This window comes from Antedon bifida, chromosome 5 (genome assembly GCF_963402885.1).
Source record: "Antedon bifida chromosome 5, ecAntBifi1.1, whole genome shotgun sequence".
In the NCBI taxonomy this organism is placed as follows: Eukaryota; Metazoa; Echinodermata; class Crinoidea; order Comatulida; family Antedonidae; genus Antedon; species Antedon bifida.
This window is the reverse complement of record NC_136230.1, coordinates 18012843-18033032: the sequence shown is the minus strand read 5'-3', so window position 1 is coordinate 18033032 and position 20190 is coordinate 18012843. Positions and strand designations below refer to the sequence as shown.

The 20190-nt window shown below is 31.8% G+C and overlaps 1 protein-coding gene across 3 annotated transcripts in view; it reads left to right on the top strand.

The window, feature by feature from the left end:
• The first annotated feature begins 3666 nt into the window (after window positions 1–3666).
• LOC144842640 (ras GTPase-activating protein 3-like) overlaps window positions 3667–20190 on the top strand; it is a 52600-nt gene continuing 36076 nt past the window's right edge. For 2 of the 3 annotated variants that reach the window (XM_078699125.1, XM_078699123.1), the window contains exons 1-10: window positions 3667–3884; window positions 5834–5936; window positions 6078–6282; window positions 12016–12095; window positions 12477–12557; window positions 14730–14802; window positions 15372–15451; window positions 18223–18330; window positions 18446–18602; window positions 18742–18890. In XM_078699125.1, coding sequence (XP_078555251.1) covers window positions 3827–3884; window positions 5834–5936; window positions 6078–6282; window positions 12016–12095; window positions 12477–12557; window positions 14730–14802; window positions 15372–15451; window positions 18223–18330; window positions 18446–18602; window positions 18742–18890 — 1094 coding nt within the window. In that variant the 5' untranslated portion in view covers window positions 3667–3826. The remainder of the gene's footprint in view (window positions 3885–5833; window positions 5937–6077; window positions 6283–12015; window positions 12096–12476; window positions 12558–14729; window positions 14803–15371; window positions 15452–18222; window positions 18331–18445; window positions 18603–18741; window positions 18891–20190) is intronic. The other variant, XM_078699124.1, reaches the window with a different exon arrangement.

The following is a 20190-nucleotide window of genomic DNA, read 5'->3' as shown; positions in this document are numbered from 1 at the left end:
CTAAAATGTGTAAACATAACATTTCATAAATTTGTCAACATATGGACATTTACTGTACGTGAAGTTGTGCACCTCCTATTTTTAAATGACGTTAGAGTTGAAAAAACTTTTTCCACCTTTTTGCTAGTAATTTGAAAAAAATAATAAAACCATTTCTACTTTAAATCACGCCATATAAACACATTGAATTAGGACATTTTGCATGTTTTATTTTTTAAAATGCCAATTTTTAATCTATTATAGCTCTCTAGGATCAAAGGTGACCCCCAATTTTTTAAAACTTATTATGCAAGCAGATAAGTTAAAGTAGATATGAGTTCATGATTAAAAATTGTTACATTCCTGATGTTATGACGTCATCATATATGGTCACCCGAATATTAAATATAGGATTTTTGTCTCTTTCTCTCATCACATTTTAAAATAAAATATGGATATTAAAATATCAGTATTTTATTCCCCGCCCCCAGATTTTAATATTGTCAATTAATTATCTTTCGCATGAGTTACAAATATTTTAATGTTGATGACGTTATATGGTTTATCATCATTGCAGCATATTTCTATCTCTTATAGCTCCTCCGAAGTGATTTTCATGATTTTTACTTTTTTGAAAGAGGTTCAATTGTAGATATGAATCCATGTAAAAAGCATTGACTATGTTGTGATGTCATCATATGGCCAATTGAATTTAGAAAGCTGGATTTTCATTTTCAAATTCACTACTATTTCTAAGATTGTAAGATTGAACCCGTCGTTTCGGTAATAAATGATTAAGTCTGTTATTTTCATTCTTAAATTTTTGAAATGTTGTTTTTGAAATGTTGCCTGCACAACCAGGTTCGTCGATCTTCAAGTGATTTGAGGCCCAAAACTGAGGAATGTGCATATCGTTTTCAAAGCTCTACATTGAACAGATTCAAGAATTTTGATATGATCTTTGGTAATATACGTGCTCCACACAGGAGCCATGTATTCATGTCGAACAATACTACTGTAGTATAACAAGGCCATATACATGGCTGCTGTCGCGTGAGCAAATTTACCGACCGACCAGCCACGAACCCTGATGATCGGTGTATGACCTAATTGATCATAGTACACTTATAAGAAAATTGGCATAGACAACATTTTATTTATTTATTAGTCTCCTTTGTTGAAGATTTCTTGTGTAACCGAAGATAACGTATTAAATTAAATAATGCCTTTCTTCTTGGAATACCCCAAACGGGAGAATACCACAGGGTTCGTGACTTTGGGGCCAATTTTAATTAACAAGACTCGAACCTCTTCCTCATGAACATCAGTCGCAGTAAAACATTCATGGAGAAATAAGCGCATCAACGGTCGAAACACCCTTACTACAGCCAAACTGGTTCAAATCGCTTTTGTCTTTGATTTGGACCCATTTTAACTCCCCAAAAAATACTATCGAGAACTTGAAATTGTAGAGTAGTAATAATAATGACTGCATCGTCGTCCTGACAAAGGAGAGAGGGAAGCGGTAACTCAGTTGTTATTGCGAGGACGGTTGCAGATTTCAATGTGAAGAAATCTATAGTATTTGTTATGTTTAATGAAATTTATTAATTATAATTGTAAGTAGTAATGTTCTTGTTATAGGCTACTACTGATTAGATTGATATAGATAATAGTTTAATAATTTAATTTTAATTCATGTCCCCGAGCTATTTGTAATAGAAAATGTTATTAGAACCTTGTGACAACCTTGGAAAAACGTGCAGCAGTAGTGCACGCGCGCGCCGTTCTTGTTGTGCGTAAACAGGGCCAGCATGTTCATGTTTTCATTAATCATATGTAATCAAGTTTACGTGATGAATTAGATCATCTGATTCATTTATGTAAATTAAAGTTTATGTAGGATTGTTATGATGTTTTGATAGTTGACTACAGTACACTTCATTCTTGATAGTTATTTAAACAATGTTACGTTGATAGTTTTTCCATAATACTTTTGAGAATGTTTGCGAGAGAGGTTTTGTTTTGTTCCGCTTGAATGCGTTTGTTTATTATTAGTTTAGTTTCAGTTTCAGATTTTATTTCACACAAAATATAACTACACAATACATACATTTTTCTTTTAAAAAAAAATAAACAAATATATACATGTAAAAATAGTAATGACTGAAATAAGCAAGAAAAATACAATGTATGATCTTATAAAAAGAAGAGGAAAAAAAAACTAATAAAGTGCATAACTATGAATTAATAATTGTTTATATATTTTTTTTAAAGAAGCTAAAGTATTTGACAATTTAAGATTAAAAGGCATAGTATTCCATAAATATGGTCCATAATAAATAAAAGATGTCCTACGTAATAAAATAGAAAACTTTTCATAAATGATATTTTTTGAAGTCGAAGACCTAGTATTATAAGAATGCAATTGACAAAAATATGAAAAGAAAGTATTAAATTTTGAAGGAAGCTGGTTATTACTGAAACAAAACATTAACGTAGCTGTTTGGAGTTTGTTGATATCAAAAATATTTAATGTATTAAGTGAATAAAACAGTTGTTTGGTATGAGATCGATGAGATCCTCAAGTACAAATTCTAAGGGCTTTCTTTTGAATATAAAATATTTTAGATGTTTCAGAACTTGTCCATGGACATAAGTATGTAAATTTATCAACAGTTGTAGCCCAAGCAATGTTACAATAATTTAAATATGGTAATAATTTAAGAGTGTTGTAGAGTGAGAATAAAATATTAAACGGAAGTGTGTACTTGAGTTTAGATAATATTCCAACATTTCTTGACCGTTTTATAAATATTGGCAATATGAACGTTCCAAATTGAGAGTCAATTATGACCCCCAAAAATTTGATATGGTTTACTTTTCTGATGATTATCAATAACGATATCAAATGGTAGATTTCTTATCATAGGCCTAATTAAAGTAAATAAAGTTAGTTTTAGATAAATTAAGTGATAGTTTGTTGGCTTTAAACCATGCAGAAACATTCTTTATATAAGAGTGTGTACATTTTCATCTGAAAAAACTATACTGGTATCGTCAGCAAACAAATACATTTGAGGCATTAGGGAGATCGTTTACATATATTAAAAAAGCAATGCACCCAAGATTGACCCTTGAGGTACGCCACAAGTGATGGGCAATACAGTATATGAGAGTCTATTGAATGAATAGATGTAAATTGCTGTCTGTTATAGAGATAATCTTTAGTTAAGTTTAATGGAAGGCCTCTAATGCCATAATGACATAATCTTTTTCTGTGTGTAATACCATGAAGTAAAGATGTAATAATAATTAATAAATAATATTCTAACGTGTATAACATGTACGTATGTGGCGTTTGTTGTGCGGATAACTAACTAGTCAAGTGACGAGTTCAAATATAGTTCAAAGTTATTATATTACTCTTTTTTTTCCCCGGGGTGGGGAAATCTTTCCAAAAGTCCGGGTTTTACTGCTGGCTTACTTTAGTAACGAAACCGGAAACAGCACTTCCTGTTTGTGTATTTCCAAAAGGAAAGTTTGTTTACCTTATAACTCGTCACGTGATGTGGTTGTGCAGTGTGATCATCAGCAACTAGCTAGTTCCTCTCTCTCAGCTCTCTGATCTAGGCCAGGCCATATCGTCAAGAAAAAGGATCGCCCGCCGCGAGACGACCACCACCACAACACTCACCACGCGCGGGGGGAACCACATCAACAATTCACACGAACCTTATTTGTACTAGAATTGCACTCGCTTGGAGAGTCGGTCGTCGACGGAGACACATCGAACAGTATAACAAGCAAGATCATGATGGGCTAATTAAAATGTACCGTCATCAAAATGGCAGAACCTTCAATTCCAAATGTTAGGATATTAGAAAGCTTGAAAATTAAAATTGGTAAGCACAAAAACAAAGTAGGCCTAGGCTAGGGCTCCTAGCCTCCTAGACTAGGCCTGGCTAGGCATAGCCCGGCGAATAGCCTAGGCTTAGCTCTAGCTAGCCAGCCTAGCTAGCCACATTAATTAACTTAAGCCTAGGCCTAGATACGGCCAAACCTCCTGGCTGGAGTCCGCCTGGCTCGGGCTAGTTTTAGGCCTAGGCCATGCTCTAGGCCTAGTACTACCTAGTAGTAGGCTAGCAGTTAGGCATTTGTTTAGATAGCCTAGAGTCCTAGTACTATAGGGTAGTATGGCCTAGCCTAGCTAGGTAGGCCTTCGAAGTGGAAAAACAAACAATAAACAAACAAATGATGTATTTTAATTAAATGGATAAATTTGAAAAAAACAGCGTGGCTAAAGATACATTACCGTATCCTAACTTCCGTTTGGATAAGTATGGTAAAATTGCATTCCGTCATAGTCAGCCAGTGGGTATGTGGTACATGTGTGATGTCATTGTGTAATGACTTTGACAACCGCTTAACATTTTCTTTTATGCTTCATTTATCGCTATTATCGCCGTCGTGTGTGACAAAAACTAAATGTAGCCTTACGTCTGTTGATTTTAATTCTAGAACACAGACAACCGTTTCAACAGAGGCTTACTACGTACTATAACCTATAGCCTCATTATATGAGTGATGAATGTGTTATTTTAATGTCACATAATAGTTATTCACTTTAAAGACCCCTTCCCTACGTTTTTTAGATCTAATTTAAGATCACAAACTATATTTAATGTAAAAATAATACTATATGGTCCTATTGCGATAACTTTTTTCGCCTTTAAATGGTTAAAAATGTGAAAAATAAGTTGATTCTAATAATTATAGCGGCCCGCTATAAATCCCAAAATGCATTGCGCGCGGATTGATATTTTGGTTTTTCACCTGTAATTCGCCCACTTTTCGATCGATCGTGAGGCCAAAACAAATGGAAGACTCCTAACTTTTCAGCGAAAATACCGGGTTTTCCCCAATTTGTATCAACGGAGTCTGGCAAAAATAGAAAGACAATTAATGCAGCAACTATACAACGTCAGGCTAGGTATATAGCTAGCGTACGATGTTCGTACGTTACCGATGTTTACCAGCTAGGCCTACAAAACTAAGCCTAGCTAGGCTAGGCCTAAGACTGCCACGAGAGGTCGATCGGCGCGAGCTACTTAGGTAGTGCATTGTTTCTCACTTTTTATCATAATTTACCATAAAACGTACATTTAAGACAAGGAATGACATGGTTTAATGTTTGTAAAGTAATATATATGTATTATGTTTACAAAACGTCACAAATTGTAGGGAAGGTGTCTTTAACCAAAAATGGATCAAACTAAATATTATTTACCTGAAAAAAATATGATTTAAAAGAAAAATACTGCCAGACAAAAGGTTTTTGGTTAAAATTATATGTTTCTTTTTTTATAAGTGAAATAATTTTGTTGTGTTTGTGACAGAATTGAATAACTTTAATAAAACTGCAAAATTTCCTACTTAAAGTCTGATTTTATTAATCTTCATTTTTCATGTTTTTGGAGGACAGTACATCTTAAATTGACTGACTGACAAACAGACAATTAAGTATTAAGGGTGCATATTTGATTGACAATGTTATCATATTACACCCAAAAAGATAAACACCTCCCTCAAATAAACTCTTTGAAAATCCTTCCAAACAATAAACGCCTCAGGGTATTTATTTAAATAAACAGTACTTGAATTATCCTACAGAATGTGCAAGTAGTATCACTCTGATGATTTTGAGTTTTCTTTTATTTTCTTGATTATCAAAAAAATATTTTTTGGTTTTACTATAAAAATAATTATTGTAGTTTTTAATTTTTAAATATCCAAATGTTACTGTACCGGTATGTTTTTTTATTTACTTATTTTTGTTTTAATCATTTTTCAGGAGAAGCTAAAAACCTTTATTCTGGTACCAAAGATTATTATTGTTGTATTAAACTTGACCAGGAAGAAGTTTATCGTACAGCTGTTCAAGAAAAGACTGATTGGTAAGAGATACATTAAATTAGTAGATAATAAAAGTCCTATACAAAGAAAGGTATGTTTTTTTTTTCATTTTGTTGTTTTGATTCCTCAGTCAATAAATTCCCAGTAGTGTCATTTGCTTTTTAAAATTTGCTTTTTTTTAGTCCATTTTGGGCCGAAGAATGTGACTTTGGTGTTGCAAAGAAATTCCGTATCTTAGGTTTTTATGTCTACGAAAAAGATAGATTGATAAAGAGGTTGGAAAATATTGTTGGTAAAGTTGCTCTTAGAAGGGATGAACTATATAAATACCATGGAAGAGAGCAGTGGTTACCATTGACACTTGTTGACCAAGATTCTGAGGTCCAGGTAAGCAAATATTAATAAGAATAAATACAACTAGCAGTAACCCGTGCTCTGGTCTTTTTCTGCCTTAAAATATTCTTTGCATGGGCAAGTATAATGACAGCGCACTTTGAGTAGTACTTTAACAAATTATTAAAATAAAAACAAATTGTATCACAAATAAAATTCGGAACTACTGTATTTACGGCCATTGGTTTGTTATACACTATTCCTTCACTTCAATATATGTAGGCTAAAAAATTAAAGCAATAGTACAGTGGATATGGAACTTTGACTTTACTTTTGACTGGAAAATAAAAGACGCTAAAAAAAATTGTACTGTGTAAATTAGATGATGCACGCAAACACATAACGAAAGTATAAAAATTGCAAACTATATTATTTTGGGTATTTTTCATGGTGTATTAATTATTTGATACGTGGAAATAAAAAAAAGTGGACAAAAATCGAATGAAAAATACATTGCTGCGGAAACACGAATTAAGTTTATTCATTAACATTTTATTTGACTGGTTTTGATTGCAATTTTTTTGTATGGGAGATTTGTTACGTACTTGGTACTTTTGTAATTAAAGTGTGGTCTACCAGAAGCCTGTGCTCCGCACGGTTTGTCTACCTTAATAATAATTCACATGGCATGATTATTAAGTATAATAAAAGCGTACTTTTCCCGCCACGATATTTTTTATTTCGTACCTCATGAGACGTCAAAAAAAAATTGCTAATACAAAGGTTTTCTGTCGAGCCGTCTGTGTAGCCGAGTGGATTAGGCTATGGACGTTACATGTCGATGTATGGGGTTATAATCCGATGAGCAAGTTCTTTTTACTTTTTAGTGAGAGAGAGATTATTTGGAGGGTTAGGTTTAGTTATATTTAGGAACTAACTATCTTTCACATAAGGGGCCCCAACTTCTGTACGAAATAAAAAATCGCTTCCCGGCCCCTGACAAATTGTTTTTTTTTAAACAAACAAACTGTCAACAATACAATACGGAACTACTTGCTGCCATTGATTTTGTTATACACAGAGTATTCCTTTACTTTGAAATATCTGTAATGTAAGCTACAAAATGAAAGCAATACTGGATTTGGGGTGCGCCTCAGAAAGTGACAGCATGCATGAGGGGGACAGACTTCTGTCAATCAGTCAGCAGAGAATAAAACATTTTAATGATAAAATATGAATTGGTAAGTTATCGAATTAAGATTTGAAGTATTGGAATAATAACAATGATTACGGACTGAACACAAAAAGTAGTCGAAATTAAATGATGTGCTCGGACACAAATATCGTGGGTGTATTTTTCGTTGATATTTGATATTTAGCGGAAACATTTGGATTCGTTTTATTTGTGTGGGTGTGTGTGTGTGTTTAATTTACATTTTTGTTTATTTCATGGTTTTTTATATTCCCCTCACCCATAAAATGCTCAAAAATGAAACAATGACACAAAACTAAACACCCAAAACATTATTTATTATTTATTTTGTGGAAACATGACACCTAAGCTATTTGGATTCGTTTTATTTGTGTATGTTTTTTGTTTGTTCATATACATTTTTTTCATGTCTTTTTTAAAAAAATTTTTTTGTGTGTATTTTTTGTTATCTTTTTTGCTAGTTTTGTAATTGCATTGTGGTTTAGTTTTGATTTTTAGCTTTAAACGGTGATACTTAATTATTACACATGTCGCGGATTGAACTCGAACCTACTAAGCATTGATATCAATGGTCACAGCGATTTGCTCACTGAGCCAAACTGTGATTTACAAAATACATTCTGTTCCAAGGATAGGTGTAATTAATTAGAACTTCATTCGATTAGGTTGACTAAAGACTGTTTATTTAGCCGGCCCGGTATTTGTAGATCCAGCCATGGCGGTACACAACAGAGGAGGTTGCATAGTTTATACAGTGACGTAACATGGTCGCTGAGACGTCAAATTACTGCTATTTTTTGCCTTTTTTTAGTGTTTATCCTTAAAATTCAGGAAAGTGACATAGCCTATCGTGTGCGGCCCCTCAATAAACACCAGTGTGCCAAATGTGAGCACGTACCTTTCAGTGGTTTTGGAGGAGATACGTAAAATTACGCGAAAAATTTAGTAGCATTAATATATAGATAAGTTATATTATGTTGGTATGATGATAGGGTTTGCTATGTTTTTTTAGGTTTGCAGGTTTTAGTAATACCCCTTCTTTCTGAAGTAGGATTGGCGATGTAAACAAGTTTTGTTTCTTTTTGAAATGAGCTTCAGTACAGAAAGAAATTACTGCTTCATATTTACGCATAACCTTTCGTAGCCTACATATAGGTAGATCATTCTGATCATAGTATTTTTCGTAGCCTACGATGTTTTGTTATGATAATTATTTAATAACAAACACCATTTTCATCGCCTTTAGTGGACATTTACATTGATGTGCCAGTGAACATGTGACGTAATGAACTTGGGATCTGACCTTAATCTGTAGTAGCGCTCGTCCGTAGAGCTATTCTACCACACTGGGCCGGTTGAAGTACACAAACTTAGGCCAGGCTAAGTGTATAGCTTAGGCCTAGCCTACTGTAGATCCTTAATTTTCTGAACGAAGGGTGGCGTCCTAGTGAATAGACCCAAGCTATAACCTGTATTAATAAAAGTTTTATTTAAAGTAACCAATAAAATCAATAATTCACAGTTTGTAAATTACTATAGTAGCTAGATCAACTTTCGTATGCACTTTGAGGTCCAGAGAATTTTATTTCAGAAATTGGTTTACGGTGGCGAAAGGTCAAAAGGTCAGGGTGAAAGGTTATAAGACCAAACACAATTAGGTCCTATATCTCGACAACCACTGGTCACAGTGAGGTAAAATTGATCAGAAGGTATACATTTATATATTCATTCTAATGGTCCATTTTAATAAAAAATGACAGGAAATGCCATTTCTGACCTTTGACCCATAACCCAGGGCATCTCTGTAACTACTGGTCGTAGACACTTGAATTTGGTCTTAAATTGTTCGAAATATACACTTTGTTATTTGTTACACATTTTGAAAAATGTTACAAAAGGTCAAAGGGTCAGGGTTATATAAACAAATATTAATAGGTACTTGTATCTCGGCAACCACTGGTCGCAGCAAGTCAATTTTGGTCTCAAAATGTTCAGAAGGCATGCATTCATATTCAGTCTAATGGGGCATTTTAAAAATGATCATAAATGCCATTTCTGACCTTTGACCCATATACCTGGGCATCTTCATACAGTATCTCTGTAAGTAGGCCTACTGGTCGTACTGTAGAAGCTTAAATTTGGTATCAAATTGTTCGAAATATACATATTTACATTCATTCTAATAGAAAGTTTGGTTAAAAGATAACAAGAAATACTATTAATTACTAATGTTTCAAACAAAATACATCTCTACACAACTTATCCTTAGACAGTAATGTTATGCAATAACTGATGCTTTAAATTGTTTCATTAATAGGAATTAAAACAAATCCTTTACTGTGTGAAATTGTACTTTTGCTTATTATAAATAATAAATAATGCTAGAAAATATTGTTGACCTCTAAGGACGATCAAACATTTTGATAGAAACGTCAAATCCGGGGGGCGTTTATTCGGATTAATACGGTAAGTTACTTCTAGCATTCTGAAAAGAAATGTTGAATTTGACGTTACTATCAAAATTTTTGAGCGTCCTCAGAGGTCAAAATGTGTAACAAATAACAAAATGTATTTTTCGAACAATTTAAGACCACATTCAAGTGTCTACGACCAGTAGTTACGGAGATACTTACATGCCCTGGGTTATGGGTCAAAGGTCAGAAATGGTATTTCCAGTCATTTCTGACTAAAATGTCCCATTAGACTCAATACAAATGTATACCTTCTGATCAATTTGAAATCAAAATAACCTCACTGTGACCAGTGGTGGTCGGATACTGTATAAGGACCTAGGAAGGATCATTCTCGACCATGATTTTGGTAAAAATTTGCAATGTTATGACATCATACGTCCACTGGTACTGATCATGTCAGAGAGTGAATGGCAAAATGCCACTGAACAAGTGCATGTAACATAACATAAAAATGATGTAATAGGGTAGCAGTCGACATGAAAATCTAAAAGTTCCTATTTATTAAGATATTAATTTTCACACAAGAACATCATACTGTAGGGTTGTTTATTAAGGTTACAAACTTCAGAATGTAGCACATTGCAAGTTGTTTTTGAGATTACGAAGCCAAAATTATTGTAGGAGTCCTCGTATTATTGTGTACAGGTATTTTTCAAGATAGGCATCCATTAGACAGTGTATACCATGTTCGGAAAACTCGTTGAAACCTATATTTGTTTCAATAATTAATTATCTAACTCAACTTAATATAGTAAACAGAGTTACATCACATGGTTAAAACAAGTACCGATAGTATGAACCAACTTTTACAGTATATACCATCAAGTAAAAATTCAAGAAGTAACGCATGTTTACCAAATGTTTCCCTATTTATATATAAATATACCTGTGTATTATGTATATTTATCTGAATTGTTAATATTAATAATTTGACAGGATGCAGGATAGGAAGTGACTAAAAATTGCTCATTTAACAGTGCTTCAAAGAAATCTTAGTGTCATTTGTAGTTATCATGACAAATGTCTTTAAATAAGTTATTATTATAATGATAGTAACAAGAAAATATTGCTTAATTTACATTAAATTCATGTTAACACACAGATAGAGATTATTGCAAATGGGATACCTCCAGTATTTACCACATATTTTTTATTTTACATATTGTATACATAGTTGTTTGATCATGTTTGTACAAACTTAAACTGGTTATCTATAGATAAAGATAGTAAATACTAAAAAAAATGATGTTTAATCAGTAAGTTTTTTAAATAAATATATTTTGTTACCCTTATTGGTGCGTCGGGGGAAACTCAATACAGAAGAAAATAACAACTCCTGCTAATTGTATAAGCTTTGTGTTTTATTCAATCTGTAAGTAAACAGAAATAACACATCCAAAATGTATTCAGAACAACAATAATAACAAATTTAACATTCGCCCTCAACACTGGCGAATCATGCGAACAAACAAACTATAAACGCCCTCAGCGTCGATCAAACAATTGACTTACATAATCGTTGCTCATTTCATACATGCAATACCGCATCTCTATACGGCAACGCACAACAGAGCGTTGATCACAGTATACACCGTTCTAGTGACAACCTTTCGCCTACCGTATAACTTGCTGCAACTAACTTACAGTTATTTCTAATTATAAACATATTTCATCATTTCTACGCATGCGTGATACAAACGATTGTTCTATAACGATCCACTTATAATCTTCAATTATTTTTATAATTAATATTTCATATTTTTTATTGTAAATAAAAAGGTTGCATTTAACATTGCATAGAAACTAAACTGTTACTAACTAATTTACTGTCCCATCCATAATGACATAATTAGCTCATTAATAATGTTTAAATCCTGTCTAAATAATAGCCCATTTATTTAAAGAAGCTTTTTTATTAAAATGAATATTGTTGTCTTTGCTGTACCCAGCATTTAAAAGGGCTGTGAGAAGGTTAATAATGAGTTATTATTATTAATATTATTATTATTTATAAATTTTAATGTATTCATTTGTTGTTCAATAATGTTAAAATGTTAACACAATAGACTTATTGTATTACAAGGTTATTATCTTTTTTAGGGCAAGGTTCATGTGGAAATAAGGTGTGGAGAAACCTTGAATGGAGATAATGGAACATCAGTAAACAAAGTAGCAGTTAGGTGTGTGAACTTAACATGTTTCCTATCATAAATGTACATTTTATATTCTTTTTATAAGAGTTTGAAAGAAAAGAAATAAATTACCATTGAACAATAATATAATACTATAAATAAATGTATAGTATAAAGATTATATCATATGTATATATTTCAGGAGGGTTTTTAGGGGGATGGTTATTCCAGGATGTGTTAATTTTGTTGGTGTAAAATGGTAACAACAAACAACCCCCTCCAAATTAAATGATGTTCATGTGGTTGGGGGAGGTGGAGGAGGTGTTTCTTTTAGGGGATGAGGTTTTATTCCAAAAATATGGAATAGTGTACATCAATCTACTTAATATACAATTTATCAATGGTAATAATTGTATGTTTTATTTTTAGGGTAATTGAAGGAAGTAACCTAACAATTGTTAACAGGCACTGTGACACATTTGCCACTGTAACATTTCTTTCACCTACAAGGTAGGTATAATTCGCAAAAATAATAAATAAATAAAATCATTATATCTTTGTATTTATTTATATAGTACTTCATAACACTAACAGTCACACTGAAATTCTACCTTCTAACATTTTGCTGAAACAGTTTATGTTGAATTTTATTCAAAATGGACGGATTTTGGACAAAATTTGTTCATTATTTATGAATGACCACAGGCATGGGTGAATTTTTCCAATATGTAGCCAATCGATATTTTTCTATGTGTTATCTACTTACATACAGTAAATTAGTAACTGGTTTAGGTGGTAAAAGTCAGTACCGAAAGTACACCAACTTTCTAATACTAGAAGTTACAGTACATGCAATTTTAACATAACACATAAATTTATATACAGATGACAAAACCCAGGTTGTTTTTCCAAGACACATAAATTTACGGATTGTTGATTTTATGAATGACTTGCCAAATCGATTGTCATTCAACATACAAATAAAACATAATTTATTTCCGCCGATTTGAACTCAGATGGTCTACTTAATATAAATATTAAATTTGATTTGAAATTAATTGCAGACTTTGTAAACTACAGCACAACTATACTTCCTAAACCTACATATAGGTAGATCGCAGCGTTCCATTTCGATGTTGACTTAATGCAGAATCATGTTACATGATAAGTGATCTTTATTCGTTTATTTGGCAAAAAACAAAGCAAACGAACAAATAAAAAACACCAAGACATGAACAAAAACAAAACCCAGATATCTTTGCCAGGATAACCCGTAAACATTTTATAACTTGTTTCCAACAGGGTCCAAAAGATTGCTGGATGACAAGAAAAACTAAATTTAATAAATAACGAAATACAAAAAAAAATAAGTATATATAAAAAATGTTGTAATCATCAAACTATTACTATCTAAAACATTTTTTTAACATACTTTTTACGAATGGGTTAAAACATGCACTAATATATTTGAAAGTTGGTACACATCATTTCCATTCACTCGTCTATAGTTGCTGGGCTGGGTATCGTTATTACATCCAGGGACCAATGACTGTGTAGTTACGTGGTGGTTATATACATTTCGAGAATCGGCTAAACATTTGGACTGAATTTAAAAGTTTTTGCATGTGCCTCATCATGAGATATTGAAATTTTTGTATTCGCTGTTAAAGCTGAGGTACAGGCATGAATTTAAATATAATATCTGGTTAATTGTACATGAATCAAATATAATAGAAATCAAGACGAAAAAACATGAATTTCTCTTAAAACAATCAAATACAAAATTTGTCAAAATTCTGCTACAAAAACCAGGAAAACTTTTTTTCAGTAGTTAAACCTAATGTAATAACATGTCTGGTGACTCCCTAGAAAAAAAAGATGGTGGATATACGGTGGATAATTTTTGCTATAGCATGAAAATAAAACTCTGAAGTTGAATAAAAATACTACAAACGTAAAATTCAAGTTATATTAATACCTGTATTTAGTCATCTAATAACATGTTTCATCCCACCGTTTATTTTTCATATTTTTTAAAAAATGCCTCTCTATTTACAACATTTGTATACAAAAGAATAGAGATTTTACTGTGTAATTTGAACTATCCCCCCACTGATAAGAAAGTGCTTATTTCCAACAAGCTCCTGTAACACAAATAAAATCCCAAGAATTATGAAACATAGGGGAAACTATAGTTTAGTAGTATAGTAGTTTATTGGAATGTATGATCAATAGAAATGTTTTGCCCGCACCTGGCCTTTAAGTTTAAACCACGTTTAAGCATACACTCACTAAGAAAGCGATTAAAAACATTCACGTTAAAATTGTTGTTTATTGACTTACTCTTTGCCTAGAATGAATCCGACACATTGCTTTTGTGCATGAAATAGATGTTTTAATGTAATTATAATAGCAATAAAATAAACAAATAAAGTGATGAAAAAGCTGTGATTTGTTGATTGTCATTTTTCACTACTATCATGTGTTTCAGTATTGTCTGTAGTCAGATTGAAACAATGAATGATGACATTTATATTGTTCATTATTTTATTTAGATTTTTGTTTGATGCAACATTTGTTGGAAAGCTAAAGTTTTAAGTAAACTTTAAACAGACATTTTATTTTATACCATATACTGTATATAAGTTAACCATTAACCAAGTATAATTGTAACCATTTCAGGACTGAAACCAAGAAAACTAAAATTAAACGAAAATCTGACCATCCGCTATATGATGAAACATTCTTTTTTGAGGTATGTGAACATTCTTTCATTTCAAGACAAATTAAATAAGCATGGCTTCAAGGTCAAAGGATTACTGTTTTACTATATAATTGCAGATTAGCCACAACCTAATATGCAATGTTGTTGAATTATTAAATTATACATGAAGTTTTTAAATTTGTCATTATTTTACCAAACCACTTCTATAGTATTCTGGATTTTAATTGTTTGTAACTACTGTGAATTAGCTTTGCGTCAGGGTGTTTGCCATACTTAATTTGTACTTTATACTAAGAATACTTACACCTCCAGATCACTAGCCTGGCATTCATACCTCCAGAATAATTGTTTACACCCAAGAATTCTCAATGTACTTAATTACATAAGTACAAATTAAGTCAGAGTATGTCAAACATCTGACCAATTACATTATTCATTTCAAACTGGAAACATAAATTACATTTTAAGTTGGAGGAATTTCATTCTAAAACATTTTGATAGTAAATTAACATTTGACCTAAATGTGTTTTTATCCTTTTGTAAACTTTAGAATGAATAAATAAAAAGTTTAAACTAAAATGTTTGATTTTTTGACACAGTTGGTGAAACATTCAAATTCTCATGGTGAAAAGTACCAGTTTAGTCCAATTGAAGAGGATATTACAAAAATTGAACTCAAGTAAGATTATTGCATCCAATAGTAACCCATTACTCTTACTTACTTACTTACTCTGGGACATACCCAAACTTATATGACTAGATTCCCCATAATTTCCTATCCTATTTCCTACCAGTATCTGTCTCTAGGGCATCAATGTATGTGAGTGCTGGTCTTCCTTGTTCTTAAAGATGTATTGTCCCCCTGAAAAAAATAATTCTTTAAACATTTTTTGTTGAATATTCCATTTTAATGTAACATAATAGTTATCCACTTTTACCAAAAATTGGATAGAAAAATAGTGTATTTACCTGAAAAAAATGTAATTTAAAGCAAAAAATGGTCAAATTGACTGCCAGCCAATGGATTTTTGGTTGAATTTAACCATTTATTTTGTCCTTTTACAAGTGAAAACATTTGTTTTCATAATGGAAGTAATTAACTTTATTAAAACTACAAAATAAGATATTCAAAGTCTGATTTAATTAATCTTCATTTTTCATGTTTTTGGGGGACAATACATCTTTAATACTCACTACTTTAAATTAACCCATGGGGTTTACTATAGTATTATAATCATGATGACATACTGAATAGGATAAACCTTTTTTTTCTAAATAAGAATGATAGGCCTATGTTTTTAAAGTTTATAAATGTTAAATAAATTGTACAAATCTATAATATAATAGCACTAAGCCAAAATGTGTTTCTCTATCTCCTCCTAATCCGATCCTAACCCCTCTATCCATTAGTCTATATTAGAACGGCAGATTTGTATGAAAAATGTGTTTTTTAGGCCAATTTCTTTGCAACTGTCAAACGCTGCTTTCGAAAATTCTCGGCCATTTTCCTACGTCACAATTAAGTCAGTCAGGTAATTAGCAATATTAATTATTAAATGCGGGATTCGGCCCAGGTGTGACGGGATGATTCGGCCCACTTTTAGGCCGATATAATGTCTGACTAAGAGAGACTTCTCATTTCATTAGCTCCCGGTAGGGTTTTATGATATGATATATATTGTAAAGCACATTATGCCAAAATTATGTTTTGCATTACGTTTTATGTAATTTTCAAGGGATGTAGGCCTACAAGGAGGTACAAAAAAGGAGAATGAAGTTGCAATCATATTTACTTCTTTATAATTAGGCCTACACCACCAGAAAACATACATTGTTGTTTATCTTAAAGACAAACCACCAAACATTCTTACCACCAAAAATCAAGACTCGACTAAGTCACTGTTCTCTAGTCGGAAATGATATTAACATACTTTGGAAGCTTTTTACAAAACATGACAATTTACCAGATGAAATGCAGGATTATGCCCAATACCAAGCATGAGGATGGAAAAAAACTGACATAATAATATTAATCAATAAAATAATAAACGTCTATTATTTTAATATATTTACAGTACACAAACAAAACAAGAACAAAGATACAGATGTATATTACAAATTATTATGTTAACAAGATTCTGGGTTTTTGTTGACTGCATGTTTTTCAAACATTCATTTTACAGTGAGCACTACTATTGCGATGACTCTGTACATTATTATTTAAAATTGCTTGCTTTTAGAATTAAAACAAAATAGACACTGAAATTATAAAGAAGAATACAGTATGCCTATTAACTGAATCTTCCTTCTAATATAAATGCTGTATAATGTACCCCTCAGCACTAAACATCCATTTGTAGATTTGTGTATACTGCATTGTACTATATTACCTTATTATCTTTTTGATTCCCGAACCTTACAATCATTATAAGAGGATACCTGCTAGTTGATTTTATTTGTGCTGTAGTTATTTTACATAATTAGATTGGTTTAGATGGGTTACTATTTGTTTGTAATAGTATATAAATAATGAATGTTTATGAGTGCAATGTTACAAATAATTAGGTTATAATGTATAATTATATTTTCATCTTTCACTGAATGAAATTAATTGTTCCATATCACAAATAAATATTTTTGGTACACAAACAAGAACTAGGCTAGAACAATAATAGATGGCACACACTTAAGGTTGATCAAACTTGTTCAGCCCAGCTCTTGTTGCGTGTGTAACAAAAATGAATGTGCAAAACAAAATTGCAGTAACTCACGCACATATATAACCATTAAAAAGGCAGTGCTCCAACTTTAGATGCGGATTAGAACAGTTATAGACAGCACGTTTAACAAGTTGATTTTCTGAACGCGATCAGTCAACAACGTCGTGTAGCAAAAATTCTCGAAATGTTTACAGAAATTTGAACCGTGCATTAGAGTGTGTTAATTATCACCATTAGATATCACTTTTCCATTAGGCAGGGCTAATTTCAAATGACAAACGATGCCTTATTAACCAATCAAATGGCAAGAATACAATCAGGTGTGTTACTGAATGAATGTTTAGGAGTTGGATGGTGAAAATATTTCATTTGTTGAAGTTAAAATAGAGCAGTCAATCTTTCAACGAATGAAATTTACAATACCGAACTAATACCGAATGGCAAGTGACGCGTAATTAACCAATCAAATTCCAAGAAAACAAGTGTGTTATAACACCCCAACCCCTACTTTAATTGTACTGTAAGCTACCCTAAATGACAATCAAAGTGTAGTAACCCTGGTGTTAGAAGATTTTATACCAAGTTGTTTTCATCAAAATAATAGTTATGGTTACTTCCTATCATCATGTTGATGATAAGTTTACAAGTTATCCTGTTTCAGCCAATGTAATACGTTTTACATATGATAAATAAATGATTGTTGTATTATTTTATATTGCATTGTTTTTAGAATAAGTGTGTGGAACTCAAGCTCAGCACATATTGGTGAGGTATTCATTGGTGAAGTTAAGATTCCATTAAGTGCAATAGATATGTCCACAGCGACACATAAAGCATGGTAAGTGTAAACAAAAACGTTGTCTCCTTCTAACATTAAAAATAAGCCAATATGGCCATCAATCCTTCCGCATACAGATACAATGGAACTTTTTCTATAATTTATTTAATTTTAGGTATTTTTTAAAACCAAGGGAAAATATTGTGAACCGATCACAAAAAAATGACATTGGCTCTGTCCGTGTGAGAATCAATTACTTAGAAGATCATGTTTTTCCATCCAAATACTACAACAAGCTCAGGGATATTATTTTAAAATCACCAGAAATATCGGTAAGTTTAATGTCTGCATCAAACATTAAAATTAAAGTTACATGCATTCTCTGTTGTTTTAAAGCGATTATTGATCTCGGAATTGATTCAAAAACCTTCAATACTACAGTACATATTTTGTTTTTGTTCTCTCTTTTAGCCTACTTCTTCAAGTGGTGCATATATATTAGGCCAAGTTGTAAGAGAACGCATTGATGCAGCATGTCCTCTTGTTAGGCTATTCTATCACCATGAACAACTGACAGAGTTTACAAAGGCATTAGCAAAGCATGAAATTTCACAAACAGCGTATGTTTCTTTAATTGACAACTTTTTTTTTCAAATTTGCCAGCATCTTGTTTATTTTTCATATTATTACCAGTATATTTTAATGTTTTGTGTTATGATGGTAGTTTTAGTATACAAATAATGAATGTTTATGAGTTCGATGGTAAGAATATTTTATGAGTTTAAAATGGAGCAGTCAATTTTTCATCAAATGAAATATTTTCTTTATTCAACAAATACAAAACATTCATTATTTGTTTTAACACACCTACAGTTATTCAGTTTATCCATTATAAATAATTGAATGTTTACAGAAAGCTGAACATGCATTAGAGCCCGTTAATTATCAACATTAGATATCCCTTTCGTTTAGATAGGGCTAATTCCAAATGTTACGTAATGCATAATTTACCAATCATATTAAAGTATACAAATAATGAATGTTTATGAGTGTAATGGTACAAATAATGGCATGAGGTGGTCACCAAATGCCATTATTTGTACCATTACACGAATATAAAACATTCATTATTTGTTTTATAAATATAACATCTAAATAGATTCCTGTCATTTGAATGAAATGAAAGGTAGCCCTAGCCAAGGCCTACATTTCATTCACATTGATTAAAACAGTAACATTTGATTTTTAATATTATATTAAATCTTATATTTATATGGATTTTATAAACACACCTACTTTGGTGTTAATTATGTCCAGAAACGACCAAACAATCCTAGGCCTAGCAAGGCTAAAATGCCTAGGCTAGGCCTAGCCTAATACTAACAGGCATAGGCCTAGGCTAGACCCTAGTACTAGCTTGGCTGAAAGGCAAAACTTCGACAGAAAATTGGAACTTATCTAGGCTAATTATGGTTTTTCCAACGTCTTGTAGAGATGTTCCCATTAATTAAACAAAATCTTACACATGATCTAAAGCTAATTTAAATCCCTTTTTGATCTAAATTAGTACATATGAGGCATGGCATCACAAAATCGGCGTAGTTTCGGAAATAATCATTTTTTAGATTTTTATATATTCGTAATCTACATTTAATAACCTTTAAAATGAGGCGTTGTTTATTAAAATTGGAAGAGTTATTAATGAAAACATACGAGATACTTTCTAACTCAGGAAATCTTCATTTTGAGAAAATCAACAATGAAGTAGCGACGCCGATTAGCTTGTTGGCCTAGCCTAGCCCGCCGATCAATGCGACCAGACTCTCTGTAAAAACTCGCTATTTTCCTTTCAATAACGGCAAACTAGTCGAAAATATATCATTGTGTGGTACATAATATTATATTTTTTGTTATTTTTAA